The 18,094-nt window shown below is 40.8% G+C and overlaps 5 protein-coding genes across 12 annotated transcripts; 3 read left to right on the plus strand and 2 right to left on the minus strand.

The window, feature by feature from the left end:
• Nucleotides 1–1,236: 1,236 nt before the first annotated feature.
• On the minus strand, nt 1,237–11,169 carry wrd (well-rounded). 8 transcript variants are annotated; one of them, XM_064690273.1, is made up of 9 exons: nt 11,045–11,169; nt 9,273–9,750; nt 8,248–8,425; nt 5,100–5,296; nt 4,705–5,039; nt 4,283–4,513; nt 3,823–4,215; nt 3,517–3,751; nt 1,616–2,126 (listed from the first exon to the last, which is right to left on the minus strand). In XM_064690273.1, the coding sequence occupies exons 2-9, from the start codon at nt 9,543–9,545 to the stop codon at nt 1,980–1,982; spliced, it is 1,989 nt and encodes a 662-aa protein (XP_064546343.1). In that variant the 5' UTR covers nt 9,546–9,750; nt 11,045–11,169; the 3' UTR covers nt 1,616–1,979. The 8 variants fall into 8 exon arrangements, with proteins under 8 accessions (XP_064546317.1, XP_064546343.1, XP_064546325.1 ...); XM_064690255.1 differs by having other exon boundaries at nt 10,765–11,159; XM_064690264.1 differs by lacking the exon at nt 11,045–11,169 and adding an exon at nt 9,899–10,118.
• Nucleotides 11,170–11,736: 567 nt separating this feature from the next.
• On the plus strand, nt 11,737–12,413 carry LOC135434035 (ubiquitin-like protein 4A). Its single transcript, XM_064690380.1, has 2 exons — nt 11,737–11,894; nt 11,961–12,413. The coding sequence occupies exons 1-2, from the start codon at nt 11,847–11,849 to the stop codon at nt 12,288–12,290; spliced, it is 378 nt and encodes a 125-aa protein (XP_064546450.1). The 5' UTR covers nt 11,737–11,846; the 3' UTR covers nt 12,291–12,413.
• A 40-nt stretch (nt 12,414–12,453) lies between these two features.
• Nucleotides 12,454–13,505, plus strand: Prx5 (Peroxiredoxin 5). The gene is made up of 3 exons (XM_064690356.1): nt 12,454–12,612; nt 12,823–12,957; nt 13,026–13,505. Exons 1-3 carry the CDS (start codon nt 12,523–12,525, stop codon nt 13,353–13,355), a joined length of 555 nt encoding a protein of 184 aa, XP_064546426.1. The 5' UTR covers nt 12,454–12,522; the 3' UTR covers nt 13,356–13,505.
• Nucleotides 13,504–14,250, minus strand: Cbp20 (cap binding protein 20). The gene is made up of 3 exons (XM_064690367.1): nt 14,092–14,250; nt 13,818–14,035; nt 13,504–13,758 (listed from the first exon to the last, which is right to left on the minus strand). The coding sequence occupies exons 1-3, from the start codon at nt 14,137–14,139 to the stop codon at nt 13,560–13,562; spliced, it is 465 nt and encodes a 154-aa protein (XP_064546437.1). The 5' UTR covers nt 14,140–14,250; the 3' UTR covers nt 13,504–13,559.
• Nucleotides 14,251–14,306: 56 nt separating this feature from the next.
• LOC135433976 (protein TAPT1 homolog) lies at nt 14,307–16,728 on the plus strand. The gene is made up of 3 exons (XM_064690295.1): nt 14,307–14,585; nt 14,650–15,254; nt 15,342–16,728. The coding sequence occupies exons 1-3, from the start codon at nt 14,396–14,398 to the stop codon at nt 16,527–16,529; spliced, it is 1,983 nt and encodes a 660-aa protein (XP_064546365.1). The 5' UTR covers nt 14,307–14,395; the 3' UTR covers nt 16,530–16,728.
• Nucleotides 16,729–18,094: the final 1,366 nt, after the last annotated feature.

The raw sequence follows: 18,094 nt of genomic DNA on the forward strand, positions 1-18,094 counted from the left end.
GATCCAATATATACGTATGTAAATATATATATATATATATATGTATATATTTAATTATATAGAAATAGTAGCTACGACCAGCAATAGTCCAAGTCTGTTTTTGACCCCGTTTCCAGAGTTAATGGGGATGATAATTAATGATCAAGCGATATACATACTATGTTGATGTGGATGAAGTTGGAGTACTCTCGTGGTTTCATACTAAGTGTCGATGCCCCCCAACTTACACAGAAGAAACTGTTTCAATGTAAATTTATCTAAAGGAACATCTGCTTATAAATTATTAGAAGCCCACAATTAAGTAAGTATCTCCCACGGATTATGATGTCTAGGCCTTTTTTTCTCTCATTTCATCAAATAAAGTGCCTCTTCAATATTCGATACACACACAAAAAATACATACATTCATAAGCACACACATAAATATACATACCACATTTGTTTTTAACAAATTGGAATTCGCACATATATATATATATATCTATTTATATATTTATATATATATATATGTGTGTATCGTATATAATTAAGCAGTTAATGGTAAGGTAATCGCTTATAGTATAATATTTATCATTTATTACGGTTCAGCCGTATGTAGAGTTTACTGCCTCTGTTGTAGCTGTATCTGAATAAAATATGACCCGCTGCCTAACGGTATAGAAAAGTCAAGAATATTGCACTAAATTGAGCAGATTCGAATTCAAGAATAGCTGCTAGAAAGCCTAATGATAAGCAAAAAAATAAAATATAGTTTTCGTTCAAAACTAAACGCTATATTTGATTTAATAGTATCATTTTTCCTGGATATTCGACGACTTTTGCATTTCAATACGATAACCAATATATTTATTTTCCTTTATGTTAATTATTTAGTTTGGTATTTTAGCTTTTATATTTGTTGTATTGTCAGCAAAATATATATATAAAAAAAAAAAATAATGACAATGCGCTCAAAATTTACCCTTTCTATTTTCTCAGCAATTTGTTGTATACTGTTTAATAAGCTCGGTGTGATATTTAATGGTGTGTCAATATACCATAAACTATTCTGATTACTGTATATTATTCTTATTTATTGTTCTTCCTGCATAGATGTTTTGTTTATCGCATATTAATCTTGATGTAAATACAACAATTGCATGCAGAAATACAATGACCAGTGTTGCAAAGTCATGTAACAGGCTGCACATTTACATCGCATACATACATATATCTCTATATAATTATTGACTTTTGTATACCGTTTGAGTGCACGCAGGATATTTGTGTGGATGAGAATTATAGCTATAACGAAGTAGTAGTACACATATGCATAGTATGTATATATGGGTAGGTAATGCTCAATCAAAGGTGGTAGTTTCTTACGTCTTTAGCTAACGCAATGTCAATTCAAAAACTGTACAAATTTTGACGTATTCACTGAAATGGTAAGAGCATAATGAATCCATATTATTATTGGAATGGTGCATCAAAAAATTGGCAATGGCTGCATGCAGAACAACAATTGGGGCAAAAAATATCATTTCATTAATTCGTTTAATTCTTTTATGGTCATGCAATGTTTCGCGTAAACACAAAAAGCATTTAGCGCCTTTCAGCTAGAATTTGTTTGGGATTTTATTGGTTGGTATTATGTGTGTTTATTTATTTTGTAGTTATTATTGTAAATTTATAATATATTTCTATAAAAATTGTGTGCTGCATTTGTTGCCACACGCTCACAAAACATACAAACAATAATAATCGTCAGCTTATTATCATCATCATCATCATCATCAAATCATCAAATCATCTGCATCATCATCCAGCCCCCTATCATTATAATCATCGATTAGACATATTTCTGTTTCTATATAAGTGTTCTATGTGTTCTATATGTGTACTGTGTTTAATCTATGTAGAACCTTAGCGACGTCTGTGCAACGCCAGCGTTCGGGCACGTGAGGGAGGACCAGCCCGAGAATGGGGTGACAGCAGGCCTAACAGTTGTTTGCATCTGGGGGCGGCGTTGTCAGGTACTCATCGGTTCGCTTGTGCTCGATGAGGGCGCGCACGGTACCGCTGTCCGAGGGTAGGTCGGATTTTCGTCGTATCAGCGGCTTGTCCTTGTTCCGTTCACCGCGCATCTGTGGGCGAGGGGAGCGTAATGCAGACGTAGTAAGGCATTTAAATGTTGGCACCTCTGAACCCAGACCGATTATCGATTACGTTTACGATTACGATTACATAAGTGTACGACACGACGTTTGACAGTTACAAGATCTAAAGATGTTATTGCCGGGTGCAGTACGTGATGATGTGGCTTAGAATGGGTGCTATAGTTAGTTGCCGAGACACCGCATTAGGGTAACACATCGCACGATTATCTATGTACACACATTCATATACCACACACAATATACATAAAGTAGAAGTTTATATTATTTACATTGTGGCGTTTTTAAAGATCGAACAGCAATGGACGTAGTGAAAAGGAGATGGTGTACTTTGAACTTATCGTAGATTTTATGTTGCAATGCTTAGTTATTATTAAAGTAAATGATTAATGATTTCTGTTCTCGCATTAGTTTAAATTAATTGGTCTAACTACCAGTAATATTAAAACTCATTTTCCATATTAACCGATAATTATCGATTTATCAAAAGTCTCATCTTATCTTTCAGCGGAAAAAACATAATTTAATATCATTTAAGTAGCGCCTAGTGGAAGGCATCTGTCTTACCTTATATATATTTCATATGACAGAATAAAGTTGGGAAACGATAGTTATTGATTATATAAGAATTAGTGATCGATGCTCTTAATTGCAGGAATTACATTTGCCATCAAATAAATAGTTGAAGATATTAAATTTAATTTGGCTTAAGAAACAAAAGAAACTTTATCGACAATTTAATCAAATCTAACTTTAAACTATTAGCGTAACAATATTTTTGTATTAAAGCCCTAAAATAAAATCCCTAGCTAGGCCCTACCTTAATTAGCGAATATGGAACGATTTTGGCTTAGTAAAGTCATTATCGATACACAAATCGATTATAACATAAAACAATTGGTGTTACAAGTTATATTTTGTATTTTAGCTAAATGTTAATAAAATGTATTAAAATAGAATTTTTGCAGGGCATCTTTTAGTCAAAAACATTCACAAATATGGTTATATAAGTTTTCTGTATGTTATGCGCATTGAGGGAAATAGAGGGTGTGGGTGCTTGGAAGTAGTTGCGTAATAAAGAAAAGGAACGATTAAATAAGTTGTACATATATTAAAAGATACAGATACAGAAACATGTATTTATAACTGACACGAGTGCGATTATTGTTTGCAACAGGCATTCGTTCGTTCGTTCGTACGATTCGTGTTAAGACAGGTGGTTGAAGGATTAGCTGGCTGACGCACAAGCACACAAGCACACACACACACTTCTCTCAGACACGTACACAGTACGTTGGTGTGTGGCTGTGTTCAGTTAGTAGTTGTGTAGTGTGGTTAGTGTGGCTAAGGCTTGTCTCACCTCTCTGGGCTCCTGGTTTGGCTGTTGCTTTAGCGCCGGTGGCGGCCTTGACTGTTGCTCAAGCTTATCGTAGGTTAGATCACAATTCTCATTGTATTGATCGTACAGTATTTGACTATCGGACATCGGCAAACTATCGCTAAAGCGACGCGCCTTGGTCCACTCCGGATTGGTTTTGGCCAGGCTCTCCACCTGTTGCCAAAGCTCCTCGCGTTGCGAAAGTTTCTCGCGTTCCCTAAAAAAGTTTGGCAGGGTAGATTGTTTCCGTTAGCCAAAGGATAAACAATAGAGGTTTCATGTTCTTACTGCTGCTTCTCCTGTTTGTAGTTCTTGCTACACTCATCGAACAGTCGCTGATTCATCTCCATGAACAACTTAAGGGCATTGTAAATGAGACCGTGAATGGTCTTATTCCAGTGCGTCTTAGAGTTACGATTAAGCGCTGGAAACATGATGGGCAATATGGTCTGCGAATTGTCCGCTATCAGCGACATAATGTACTCATTGTTCCAGTAATAAAGTGCACGCTCCGCCACCTGAAAGTGCGGCGAAGAGACGCATTTGGATATCTGCCGGAATAGCGGCGCCATCACCTTCTGAAATTCGGCCGGTTCAATAACATCGAGCAGCTCCTCTACCTCGTTCAAAAACATAACCTCCTTAGGACTGTGGGTTTTGGGCCAAAACTTCAATAGACTTCTGCAAGAAGCAAGTGTGCAAAGGTTAAACTCGATTGTATTAAAAAGAGCGGATACTGCAAACTTACTTTATGACCGCCTCTGACAAACTTGGATCCTTTTCAAGGAACTGCACCACGCAGTATGTCAGCTGCGGATGGTATACGGAGAGGCTCTTGGCTTTGTGCAATGGCAACAATACCTTAAGTAAAAATTGTTTGTGCTCCTCCTTGAGCGGTAAAGCGAATCCATTAATGATGCTACCCAATATTTCCAGCAGCTCGGCAATGCCATTATGATGCTCCGTTTCGTAGATAAATCTGTAAATAAATTGGAAATGTTGCAAACGTTTCATTCACATAGGAAAAATATACGTTTAAAAATAAATAAAAGTTGATTAATATCTATCCAAAAAGGTATTCACACTTATGTTATTATTATTATTGTTGTAACATTAATAACATTATTAATCTTTAAATTGCCCAATACATTTTTATGTGCTCTTACTGACCTGTAAAACACATTGTTAATCTGCTTCCTAATAAATGCCCTCAATCCCAAGAATTTGCCATAGATGCGATGTAGAACAGTCTTAAGGAAATCACGTTCACGCGGATCCTCCGAATCGAATAAATCCAACAGTTGTAATACAAATTGATGATCGATATAACGTTTTGCAATATTTGGCTGAAAATCGGGTGACTCCAAAAAACGCAAAAATAGCTCATAGACTAATTGCAAATGTGGCCAAGACGACTCCAATGTTGGCTCATCCTCTTCCGGATCGAATTCAGCGCCATTGGGATTCGAGGAGGGCGGCAAGGTGCGAAATAGATTTACTGCAAACTAAATAAATAATATAGAGTAGACATTTGCTTGAGGAAAGCTGAATTATTCCATTCATACCATATTGATGGCCTCCGGGTAGATAATCTCTGTGATAACGCCATTCTGATTGGACAGATACTCGACCATCTCGTGCAGGGCGGCGCGTTTGACCTCCTTCCATTTTAGATCGCTTAGGGGCTCGGAGAAATCGAATAGAGTGCAACATTGCCGTAGTTTCTGCAGGAACAGCTCCTCCCGCTCCTGCGCTGGTGTTTCTATGGAGGCAAATAGTTAAGGGGTTTTATAAACTATATAAACAGTATCTTCGATCAACTAAATGCACTACAAATCGAACGGAGACCAACGAAACAACAATAAATAAAAAAAAACTGACGGAAGCAAGCTTAACTAAAAACTATTTTTTTTGTTTTAATGGATCTAAGAAGCTAAGAAGGAGCGTAACCAATAGCAACCTCGCAGTGGCGGCAACGCCAGCGCAGTTGATGTGTTGGGCGGCGAGTGAAACAGATTCCGATCGCGTGCGCGTCCTGGACTTCCCGTCAGCTGTTGCAGCGTCTGCGGCGACGATAGATTGTGGCCCATGGCATCGCCGTTTTGGCGTAGTGCTGACGCAGATGACGACGACGTCGACAACAATGACGACGACGCCACCGACACCACAGCCACAGTCGCCGTACTGCCGTTGCGCTGGCCAATGCCCAGGGAAATGCTAATGCCACCGACCAGATTCTGTGCCACTGTCGAGCGAAGCGGCTCCTCGGGCACTACTTCGCTGCTGCTGCTGCAGTTGATGCTGGACGCAGCTGCATTGCTGCCCACATTTTTGGTGGCATTCAATATGTTCTTAATGGCCGCGGCGGCGCTCACGGGTGACTGTTGAATGATTGTTGAGGTTGCGTGATTTGATTTATGAAATGAGTAGAGCAGAGAATTTCATTCATTACGTGTACAACTTGAATCTGTCTGGTGAAGGCAGTGTCTGGTTGTGTCTGTGTGTGTGAGTGTTGAGGCAAAACCAATTGCTGCAAACCTTGTTGCTGGACGAACTGGCTGTGCTTGCAGCAGTGACTGCGGTAGATGCAGTGCTTAGCAATGAACTGGCTGTGGTGGCTGCCGAGAAATGTTGTGCCAAGGTGGACACCAGTGAGTTGCCGCTTGTCCCAGCTGCAACTCCAGTTGCTGTTGTGGTGGGCGTGTTCTTAGACATGGCTGCTGGTGGTGGTTGTTGTGCTGCTGCTGGCAGCACATTCGTCGCAGCAGACGACAGCGACAATGAGGACGTGGAGGTCTGTGACCCAAACGGCGATGAGGAGGCAATCAACGCTGCGGCTGCGGAGTTGGCACCACCTCCGTATGTGGCCGCCGATAAGCTGGAAGCCGATAAGCTCGCTGCGGCCGAGCCCAGCGAGGATGAGCCCGCCTGCGACAGCGATGACAGTGCCGAAGCCGACGAATTTGAGCTAGTCGATGAGGACGATGGCGACGATGATGCGGTGGTGGTGGTGGCACTTGCCTCAGGTGGCGACAGTGGCATTTTGCGTGCCTGCACCTCAAACTTGGCCTTCAGCTCCCCCACGCTGCTGAACTTAAATTTGCTATTATCGCCCTGGCCTGACTGCTCCTCGTCGTCAGCCAGCTGATCTAAGCCGCTGTGAAACGATGGCGACTTGGGTATTCGTATGCCACCCAGTGCATAGTAGCCGGCGGCGGCAGCGGTTGCTGTTGGCTGCTGTTGTTGTTGTGGCTCCTCCTGTTTTGCTGCTGCTGCGTTGCTTGCGTTGTTGTTGGCTGCTGCTGCAGTCGCTTGTTGCTGCTGCTGCTGCTGTTTGGTGGGACCGTTGTGATGGTTACCCGTCAGCAACATAGCACCGATGACCATTTCATTAGTGCCGCACTTTGTTTAATGGCGGCGCAATCGAAAAGCATTGCTTGCAAATACACGACGCACTTTGGCTGAATGTTCTCATTTGCTACTTGCGGGACTCTCTAATAACAACAAATATGGAACAACAACAACAACAACAACGATGGGTAGGAAAAATGCGACACTAATAAAGGTTAATTTTTCTTATGCTTTCTGTTTTTTTTTTTTCTTTTTTCTAGCGTTCTAAGCCTTAATTTTGTTAATAGCATCTGTAATGGGAATTGCAATATATAGATTATGATTTTTTTATGTATGCAGGTAAATGAAAACGATAACGAAATGAATTGGAAAATGGAAATGAAAAATGTTTGATAAAAATGAAGTGATTGCTGGTTTGAAAATCGCAAGCGAGAAATAATAGATCTATAGACACCTACGCGATGTCAGCAACTACAATACATACATATGTATTATTTATGTATGTATGTATGTATCTATATATCTATATACATACATCTATTTTCGCACTTACGAATTTCTATTGGGAACGGAACCGGTTTTAGCAATGTCTAGTATTTTAACAATTTGATTTTGATATAACGGTGCACAGCGCGCTTGATAATGGAGATAATTTGCTAAGCAAAGCAGTAAATCTCAACTGTTAGGCAACAATTTAAACGGTGAATTTAATTTTTGATTGCGGAGCTCTCACAGAGCCGTGTTGAATGCGAGGCGAATTGTTGAGGGCAGGCAGGCTGAAAAATCGATAACATTTGCCATGGGCGAGCGCAGGATGAGCAAAGAGAGGCATTCGAGAGAGTGAGAGTAAGAGAGCGCCAAAAATGTTCAATAACAAGCCATAACAGCGACGAAAACAGTTCTAGACTGCCAAAAAGGGAACAATTTGAATGCCAACGGCAAACGTTTTAATAATTAGCAAGTGGATAAGCAATAGAAACCCAAACAAATCATTGCGCTTGTATCTGAAAGGGAGGTAGCGGTGCGCCGGGAGAGCGTAAGTGGCGCGCAGGGCAAATGGCAAAAAAAGTGGGCTGCAGGCGTAACTACCATATGAACATACATATATGCAGATGTGTAAGTTGTGCAGTGTTGAGTAACCCAGCAAAATAAACATCGCCCACTTGACCTTTGCGAACTTGCTTAATAAATAATAACACAATAATAAAATTCCGACGAGCAGCAGCGATTCGACAGCTGAGCGGCAACGCAAATCATACATCAACAAAATTACTAGTATACAGACCACTACACATATTAACATGTTTAAATACATGTATATGTATATGTTGATGCACATATGTAAATATATTGTTTACTCACTTTCATTGAGCGGACTGAGCGCCGTCAGTTCACAGTTCTTGGATACATTGTAGCGGGTGCTGGTCTGTCGCTTTTCTTTGCGCATCAGCGGTGTGGTGGTCAGGTTCAAGCCCTTGGTGATTTGCGTGGGCGGCGGTGCATCACGCGGTGGTGTGCTGTCCTTGTCTGTCTTGTTAGCCTGCAAATATCGAGCAAGTTCATGGTCAGCAAAGAAAGGCGCTTCATCTTGGAGAGAGAAAGAGACGGGGCAGGGGAAGGGGGGGACGGCGGCGGCAATAGATTGAAATTATAGAAAAACCAAACAAATTAAAAAATAAAACACTTGCAAATATTGAGCTTTAGTTCCTTTTGCATGGCACCTTTTCTATTACCTTGGTCTGTGCAAATCCTTGCCGCCTAAGCTGAGCTGTCGCCTGTGGGTTGTTAGTCTCGGTTTTAGTAATACCAACAAAGAAATGTGCATTCTCTAAATACACATACATTAATGTATATGCATGTGTTGGAGTTTTCACTACATAGATTTTTGATTTGGAAGGCAAAACAGTGAGACTCTAATTGAAATCAATCATTAGGCATATGTGTACACATTGGCGATGATAAGATTAGATAAACAATAGTGCGTTAAGGTTGAGGCCACAAGGAGGTCCATAAGTGTGTGGGATACGACGAGACTAACACATAAATAGTTCTATAATTGACGTTAATTATTAAGCATGCTCTATTGGGTCGGGACATTGATCATTTATTGTTTTGCCTAGTACATATTGCGATACTAGAAATAACGTTATGCATACTCGATATTAAATGTAAAACAGTAGTCGGGGAAAATTTTTATTTTCCGAGAAGATACAAAAACAAGTTTTGCTACAAATAACATAATCGATTTTGACTGAATAGCATTAAATTATATTTATTGTGATAATATCAAAATAGGCATAGGTTATCAACAATATGTACTAGAAGTAGGTTCTAGTGTTTGAAAACGTATTGTGCATACATATATATAAAAAACATTTATTACTCACCTCGCTTTTGATGGGAGTAGCAACAATTCCACTGGTTACAACGATAGGTGTTGTGCCTGTTGTTGCTGCTGAATTTGTTGTTGTTGTTGTACTAAAGTTACTGTCATTCTCTTTGATACCGTTAGCGGCTGTTGTGACTTTGTTATTGTTGTTATTTGTTGTTGCCGGTTCGCTTTTAATAGACGCTGCTGCCTCTGGCGCTGACGTTGGTGACACCGCCGCTGCTGCTGCTGTCGTGCTTTTTGTTGCTGCTTCTAACGCGTCGTTATCCATAATCCGGTCTCAGCTTTATCTGCAGCTTAAGATTGTACTGCTTCTTCTTGATTTGCTCTTAACAACACAACAACAACAGCTGTCACCGCATACAACAAAATAGACTTTTGTACAATTTTCGTTCTCTTTAATTCGTATTGATTTCTTTATTTCTCTCTTAATTGAGTTGTATCTGATAATTACGGGCACAATTCAAAATCCACCGCTGTGGAAGTGTTCAAAAGAAAATTAACGTAGCAATAACAAAACCAAATTAGACATAAAGATGACAACAACAACATGCAAAAAACAATTGACCGATCAGCCTACACACATATGCACATAAGCACATACACAGACACACACAATCGTACCTTAGCGAATATGGGGGAAAAAAGAAAAGAAAACCGCTAGTAGAAGTGCGCACTTGGCCTGAAGACAAAGTTGTCACATATTAATACCAAGTTACAGCTTTAAGCACGCCGAATCCGGTTCTAAACGGTTCTAAGCACATCTAAGAAGTTGCACTCAATCAGTTCCGATACAAATGCATATGTGTGCACATTAATACAGTTTATGTATGCACGCACACATTAAAGTTTTAAAGGGATTATTTCAGTTGGACTACGAATTAACAGGCACACAGGGAGCTTATGATCACGCGACGGCTCCCGCAAAAAAAATTAAAATACTCTGAACGCGTTTGTCGCTTCCGCGAAATTGCAAACACAGAAAATAAATACAAATATCAAAACATACAGACGCAATGCGACAGCAAGCAACAAGTTGCGAAGCAATGGCCGTCGATCAGAGTTGCCAGACTAAGAATTCATCTCATTCCCATGCGAACATCAAGTGTGTGGACAACATTTGTTGATATATTTAGGGGAGAAGCGGTGTAGGGGTGGGGTGTCTGTGGGCCTTTACTTTCGCTACACAAATATTGTACGGAGCAACCGGAATATATGCAAAAAGATATGAGCAATATTTTCAAACACTCGCGTATTTTATATGTCACCTTAGAACGCGTGGAGGGCGACAGCTCTGCTCGCCAACATGGGGAAACAGAGAGAATAGATATAAACTGAATGTGTACTATGCATAATTAATAGTTGCAGAAAAAAGTCAAGACAAACAATAATAGGTAAGCAAAAAAAAAAAATTTTAAACTCTGAATGTCAAAAGGGGGAGCTTTTTGGGTTGGGTAGGTACTAGTAAAAATAGGGAGCCTTTTATTTACCGCGAGAAGCTGCAAGATCTTATTCAATTTGCCTCTACTGCGATTTAACATTAAATATTTTGCTGATTAAAGATGTTTTCTATTTTTTTTTATATTTGTTTTACGTAAATGTTAATTCTAACACACGCACACACAAAACACTCGCAATCGCACTCGCAATGTTTTCTCGTTTATTCACTCGAGCTCTTGAGGCTGTGGATATTGCTGTGTGAAATTTTTGCGCTTCACTTTTGTGCTATAATTTTCTCTCCCGATTGAGAATTTCGCAAGGCTTGCTTACAAATCACGACGTGTTATCAGCGCTAGTGCTTTCAGTTCGCCTCTTCATTAAAAACACTTAACATCAAGCGCAATATTAATTATAAATAATTATTTTTGTAAAATATTTTGTTCACGCAACGTCGCTGCTTAATAAAAGTAGTGTTGCCAGACATACCAATATCAGCTATTAGGCAAAAATATCGATGGTCAAAAACCCAAAACCAGTTTAATCGATACATTGATGATGATGAATAGCTTTCTCAGCCACATTGGGTGTTGAACCCAAAACTGTTTTCGAAAGAGTACAGACTTGTTTAGATTCAGAAGTGACTATTCATATTTTTTAATTTTTATTTTTCCACATAAAACGACACACCTAACATAGAGTGCAAGTCGAATGATGCCAATGATATGATAGAATTCCTCAGGGAGAGACAAAAGAAACTAAGCGCGTTTAGGTTCTGTACCGATTGAATTGATCGATTAATTCAGAGATTAACATTAGAATTCACACAATCAAGGTATATATATTTCATATGTTCAAATAAAGTGAATACTCTTAAAAAGAAATATAAATTAATCGACAAAAATAAGGTAGCAATTCATGATAATTAAACAGCAAAAGAGTTAAGTTTGACTTCTAAATTTCGAATTTATTAAACTATACTATCGATGCTTATAATACATCTTAATTGTATTCGACAAAAACACGCATAAATATCGGGATTTGTTTTCATCACTAACTTGTAGATGGCAACACTGGATGCGATTTTTGTTTATAAAATAAATACGTTTTAAAGAGTCTACGCACAAAAATTGCCATGAAAATTACAATAAAGGTGCTCAAAGGCAAAGATTGTACACTTGAGGTAGGTTGTTTGGTTATTTACCATTATATTATATACAATTAAAATGTTGTCATTCTTTCCGGGCAGGTGTCACCGACTTCCACCATTCTGGAAGTAAAAGAACAAATAGAAGCCGCACTACAAATACCCACCACAAATCAGAAGCTCCTTCTGCTTGGCAGACCACTGAACAATGACCACACAATTGCATCGTATCCAAATATCAAAGAGGGCACCAAGATTAACCTGGTCGTCATGAAACCTGGGCTGCGCGACTGCATCCATCGAGCCTTTCGCAAATATTATACGGAAGCGCAATCCGAACGTCTAACCAACGAATTCATGACTGATTTTGAGGCAAAGCTGAAAGAACAGAGCTTGGACGATTTGGAACGCTTTGCTGATAATTGTTTATAAAACTGGCGACGCTATGCTGATAAAGCTATTAACATAATATCGCAAAGAAGATAACTGATTTTACTCCATTTCTATTATTTGGTTCTCAAGCATTATTGTAGTAAAAAAAAGAATGACGACTGAGTTTATTTGAATATTTTGTCATATCCGATACAGATTTATTTGCAACGGCCTGGCAACTCTATATTTTGCATCGGCCATTGAGCAAGTGTGAGTGGTGCCAGTGTCAGAAATGCAGGCGTGCAATTTTTTTAGCCGAGTTGTTAACTCTACGAAGACAAACGCTCGATCTTTTTCCAGAACACTCGGAGCCATGGTTAAGGTACGTTATAGCTCAGCATCCCAAACACATGCAAACAATTGCAGTTAAATAATTACATAAGCATAAGTAAATGCCTAATAAATATTGATTTGGCCGGAAGAGAATGACACAAAGTGCAAGGCCATCATCAAGGTTACATCAGTGCTATCACTAATACATTTGTATGCTGTGTGTGTGCATGCGTTTTTTGGCTTTTGTGTATTTTTCTAGGTTGGAGACAAACTTCCATCGGTGGACCTCTTCGAGGACTCGCCAGCCAATAAGATAAACACCGGCGAGCTAACAAATGGCAAGAAAGTAATATTCTTTGGTGTGCCCGGTGCATTTACTCCCGGCTGCTCAAAGGTAAGTTATTTATCGAATATATCACTTTAATTTTTAAAATTGGTATTTAAATATGTGTTTGCCCACAGACCCATTTGCCGGGCTACGTAACTTCAGCAGACTCGCTTAAGGCGGAGCAGGGCGTAGACGAGATCGTCTGCGTTTCTGTAAACGATCCGTTTGTGATGTCTGCATGGGGCAAGGAGCATGGAGCAGCTGGCAAGGTTCGCATGCTAGCCGATCCCGCTGGCATTTTTGCATCAGCTTTGGATGTGAACATTGACCTACCACCGCTAGGCGGTGTGCGCTCCAAGCGTTACTCCATGGTCGTACAAAACGGCGAGGTTAAGGAATTAAATATTGAGCCCGATGGCACTGGCTTAAGCTGCTCGCTGGCCAACAAAATTGGCAAGAAATAAACGCGCAATGTTTATTTTCCAATATTTACTTGTAGTAAACGAATCATGTAATAATTAGTGCCGTGGCCTAGCGCCAAAAATATCATGTTTTCAATTATATATTGGAGAGAAACTATGTAGTGAATAAAAGAAATGCAATTATAAGAACTATGCTTAATGGTTTTTTTTTTAATATCTAGTTGGGCTAAAGTGTTGATCTTATCTCTAACGGTTGTCCGTGTTCGGCGCAATCTTTTGGGAGAGTAGCTTGCCATAACCGCCTCGGCCTGCATCATAGTCTGTTCTATATTCATCTCGCACCTGTCCCCCCGTTTTGCCGCGTCCATATTGACGGCCCTCAATAAAGCCCGCGTCCCAGTCCACACGAATCAGTCGATCGTCCAGCCGCGTACCATTTACAAATCTGCAATGTACCATAAGTTAGTGTATCGGGTAAATTTTAATAGATGAGGCTGCGTCAACCTCATGGCGGCCTCCGCTTCCGCTCGCGTGTAATATTCAACAAAGCAAAAGCCGCAAGGCGTTTTTTTATACTTGTCCAGGCCCATCACAATGATGCGTACATCGCCGCAACGTGAGAAAAGTTCGTGTATTTGCTCCTCGGTTGTGTAAAATGATAAATTTCCTACATAAAGTGTAGTCGAGTCACGCAAAGAGCGTTCCTGTTCCGAACGTGAGCCCTGGAGAAAATAACAAATAAATTACAGGCTTCGGAAATTGATTTGATTATGCTTACTTTAAAGTGCTGGTCACGATAGGAGCTCAAGTCTACAGATGCGGTCATATTATTAATTAAGTTAATAAATACAACAAATCAAACACAAAAAAATCCAAATTTTGTTGGCTTAAAAATAATGTCAGTGTACACACACTATGAGATTAATAATTATGGAGCAACCAGGGCTGCATTGCAAATAGATGGGTAGCTATGATTTTTGTGTACACACTGCACGCGTAAAAGAAACAGCGTAGCAAAACAAACTATAATTAGCTACCAAGCTGACAAAGCGACAGCGCAAACAAAATAAAAAAAGAATTAAATGCATAATTCTCAGACTACCAGCGGTGTTAAAAGACAGCTGCGTTTTCGCGGTGATGTCAGCGCTAACAACAACCGCATCGAGGACCTGCAAAACGAAGAAACTTACAAACTACCAAAGGTCAAACTGCCAACAGTTCCGGATGACGTTGGCGCTACAGCAACAGCTGCACAGCAGCGCTTGCACACTGGTAAATACGAAAAATGTATAATCGTTGCAGACCTTTTCACTTGCCTTACGTATTGGCTTTATAGCCGGCTCGGAGACGAGCACATTTTATGATTTCTTCAAAGTGGAAATGACACGCGGCTACATGTTGGAGCACGACGAGGAGCGTTATTCGGCACGTCGCCAGAAGATCTACAGTTTTATGCGCATACCACGCGACTTGGAGCGTTTTATGGTGTATGGCATTATGCAGTGCGCCGACTCCTTTTTCTATATACACACATTTTTGCCCGTGAGATTTCTGCTGGCCGTTTGGTCGCTGCTGACGCGCACTGTTGCACGCATTTGTCGACTGCGCGGCGGGGGTCAGCGCCTACTATCCCCCGCAGAAATATGTGATTTACTCAAAGGTGCCATCTGGATCTCAGTGACGCTGATCATGCTGCTTGTGGACACCAATCGTGTGTACCACATCATCAAATCGCAGTCCATCATCAAGCTGTATATATTTTACAATATGCTTGAGGTGGGCGATAGATTGCTCTCCGCCTTTGGCCAGGATACCATTGATGCTCTCTTCTGGACGGCCACAGAGCCGAAACACTCCAAGCGCGAGCACTTTGGCGTTCTCACGCACATTCTCTTTACGCTCATCTACGTGTTCCTGCACAGCGGCCTTATCATGTTTCAGGTGGGTAAAATATCGATAGCGCTGCTGGTTTTGCGCACTTTTTTGCCGCCATCTTTTTAGTTTCTTGCATTTCCTTAACTCTTGCAGGCCACTTGTCTAAATGTTGCTGTCAATTCCAACAATAAGGGCCTCCTCACAATTATGATATCTAATAATTTTGTGGAGCTCAAGGGCTCTGTGTTCAAGAAGTTCGATAAGAACAATCTGTTTCAGCTGACTTGCAGCGATGTGCGCGAACGCTTCCATTTGTCTGTGCTGTTGTTCATTGTGATGATTCAGACTATGAAAGAATTCGACTGGAGCATCACACAGTTCTGTGTCATGCTGCCCGATTGCTTTGCTGTGCTGTTCACTGAAATACTTATCGATTGGGTGAAGCATGCGTTCATCACAAGATTTAACGAGCTGCCCGAGAGCATCTATCGGGAGTACACGACGAGCTTGGCCTATGACATGACTCAGACGCGTCAGAAACATGCCTTCTCGGATCACTCAGACCTGGTGGCGCGTCGCATGGGCTTTATACCATTTCCGCTGGCAGTGGTGCTCATCAAAGCCATTTACACAGCAGTGTCATTTCATAATTTAGCTGCATGGCTGCTCTTTCTGTTGGCTTACCTATTTGCCTTGGGGCTGCGCATCTGCCTAACCATTTGTGCATTGGGCAAGGCCTGTAAGCTAATGAAGGAGCATCAGACGGAAAGAAACAGTTCCACGCCCAGCAGTATGACTAATGTGCCCGTTATTGGAGCAACTGTTGGTCTCGCCATTCCAAATTTGCAAATACTGAACAATAATAATATCAACAGCAGCGGCAGCAGCGCACCTTTAAAGCCGTCACATGTGTCGGTCGCTGCTATGCCGCTGGATCAGAGTCTGAACTTTTCACGCGCTACCTCAACGTCTACGCCAAAGAAGGCGACCAGCGAGCAAGAGCTGGATGTGACCAATTCACTGGAGTTGGGCGCCACAGCGCTCTTCTCCAATAGCGATGTGGACTTAGACGATGTGTGCCTTAATGAGCAGGTGACCAATGTGAATTCAAATGCTAATGCTCAGGAAGTCTACCAGGATGAGGAGCTGGCACGCAGTGAGCCAGATCTTATGCAGCTGAACGATGCGGCTGGCGGTGAGGCCAGCGACAGTGCACAGCTGGAGCGCGCCAAGGGGCTGCCTAAGCGTACCCACAAGCGCTCCGAGTCCGAGCCTTTCATGGGCATGCAATGTCTCAACGAGAAGCCAACTGCGTCAAATGTTGGCGGCAATGCAACGTAGTTAGGACTGTTTATTTTATTACTTTATATTGCTTGTGGCTCTAGTAAATCACTTGCGTCCCCTGGATCTGGAAATCCTTGCCTGGGTAAAGCCCTGGTAATTAATAACGTATGTAAAATGAATTTATATGTATTGTATTAGTTTAGGAAAGTATGCTGATGATGTTCTCTATAAAGTTGACTTTATTTTACCCTCATAAGTAGAATATGCATTTGTTTATTAAACTTATTTCCATACTTAACCTTTATTTTTGCCTATACTTTGCCTTAAGCATTAAAAGCGGTTAGGGTTTTCCATTCAAACTTAACAGCCACCCAGCGCATTTCCAATACTGATTATATGCTGTTAGCTTACAGCAATGTTAAGAGAGATTACTGTTAATTGCTGTAACACACAACATGTTATTGCATACTTTTTTGGGCAGTGCAAAATTTAGATAAATAAAAATACAGTTGTGCCCTGGCTATCCAAAATGAGAGAAATAGAGAGAGAGAGAGAGAGAAGTTAAAGGAGAGAGCTTAAGAGAAAGCTCAAAGACAATAGACGTAAATTTGTGTTTCTAGAGGTACAAACTCAGCATCATGTTTAACAGAATTTACTGGTTAGTGGATGTCCCGATAATCGATTTTTGGCGTAATAAAGCTCGATAAGTTAAATGAAAAGAAATAAAAAAAGTAGTTTGCTTGAACAAGAAAATACATTTTGAATGTTCTACAAAGATATTGTGAATAATGAGGAGATAAGGAATGAAAGCAAGGACTTTTTTTAAAGTTATAACCTATTATTCAGTATTCAGTATTTACCGACCATCCAACCATGTAATCATAGTTTGCCCAACATAATAAATTAAACCGGAAACGCGTGCCAACATCCGCAACGCCTCTGCGTAACCTTTGAAATTCGCTGTACACTTGTGTGGGCTTTCCTTTCCTGGTCTGGACACGTGTCCTTGGTTTTTGTTTGTTCTTTTCTTGCAGCAAGGCACCTATCCCAATGAGTCAGTGCACCCAAACTGAAGATTGCTCACTGAGCATTTTAGGGGCATGAGTTGAAAAGTTGGCCAAATGCTTAACACGCAACTTAAACAAATTAGTTGATGGACATCGAGGCGGGCCGCCGGCCAATTTTGCATGGTTTCATGAATGAAAATGGCTTTATTCGCTGGCATCGTGTTTACACGCGTAGGAAAATCAACAAGCCGCAAATAGCCCGCGTTTGTACCCGCAACTGCTGCCAAAAACATACGCACTGTTAATACGGCTGCTCAGCTCACCTTGGGTGTGCACGCGCATGAACATGCCGAAATACAAGCGCACACGCACAGAAACAAACTCCAGCACACACACACATGCACTCGTGCACACACACACACACAGAATTTACCGCTACACACGCGCCGCGCCTTTGGGCATTTCATTTTTATGAATGAAATTCTACGCTGACCTTGAGCGTAATTACGTCAGAGCTGCCATAGGGGAAATTTCTCTGGGAAAACCCCTCAAAAAATCCTTAAATGCGCATGTCCATCGAATCATTTGGCCCCGCTTTCGTTTCGAGTTCGACTG

The sequence above is a fragment of the Drosophila montana genome, unplaced genomic scaffold (assembly GCF_035044405.1).
Source record: "Drosophila montana isolate Dmon_TW-CO22-7 unplaced genomic scaffold, ASM3504440v1 contig_1505_1, whole genome shotgun sequence".
Classification (NCBI taxonomy): Eukaryota; Metazoa; Arthropoda; class Insecta; order Diptera; family Drosophilidae; genus Drosophila; species Drosophila montana.

Coding starts and splice junctions, on each gene's coding strand:
- wrd (XM_064690233.1), bottom strand. CDS start 6,921: ATGGTCATCGGTGCTATGTTGCTGACGGGTAACCATCACAACGGTCCC. Junction 5,040..5,099: donor ACCCGGAGGCCATCAATATG/GTATGAATGGAA, acceptor TTATTTATTTAG/TTTGCAGTAAATCTATTTCG. Junction 2,127..3,516: donor CAAACCAGGAGCCCAGAGAG/GTGAGACAAGCC, acceptor CCTCGCCCACAG/ATGCGCGGTGAACGGAACAA.
- LOC135434035 (XM_064690380.1), top strand. CDS start 11,847: ATGAAAATTACAATAAAGGTGCTCAAAGGCAAAGATTGTACACTTGAG. Junction 11,895..11,960: donor GCAAAGATTGTACACTTGAG/GTAGGTTGTTTG, acceptor CTTTCCGGGCAG/GTGTCACCGACTTCCACCAT.
- Prx5 (XM_064690356.1), top strand. CDS start 12,523: ATGCAGGCGTGCAATTTTTTTAGCCGAGTTGTTAACTCTACGAAGACA. Junction 12,613..12,822: donor CACTCGGAGCCATGGTTAAG/GTACGTTATAGC, acceptor GTATTTTTCTAG/GTTGGAGACAAACTTCCATC. Junction 12,958..13,025: donor TTACTCCCGGCTGCTCAAAG/GTAAGTTATTTA, acceptor GTTTGCCCACAG/ACCCATTTGCCGGGCTACGT.
- Cbp20 (XM_064690367.1), bottom strand. CDS start 14,139: ATGACCGCATCTGTAGACTTGAGCTCCTATCGTGACCAGCACTTTAAA. Junction 14,036..14,091: donor ATCGTGACCAGCACTTTAAA/GTAAGCATAATC, acceptor TATTTTCTCCAG/GGCTCACGTTCGGAACAGGA. Junction 13,759..13,817: donor GAAGCGGAGGCCGCCATGAG/GTTGACGCAGCC, acceptor GGTACATTGCAG/ATTTGTAAATGGTACGCGGC.
- LOC135433976 (XM_064690295.1), top strand. CDS start 14,396: ATGCATAATTCTCAGACTACCAGCGGTGTTAAAAGACAGCTGCGTTTT. Junction 14,586..14,649: donor ACAGCAGCGCTTGCACACTG/GTAAATACGAAA, acceptor TTGGCTTTATAG/CCGGCTCGGAGACGAGCACA. Junction 15,255..15,341: donor GCGGCCTTATCATGTTTCAG/GTGGGTAAAATA, acceptor TAACTCTTGCAG/GCCACTTGTCTAAATGTTGC.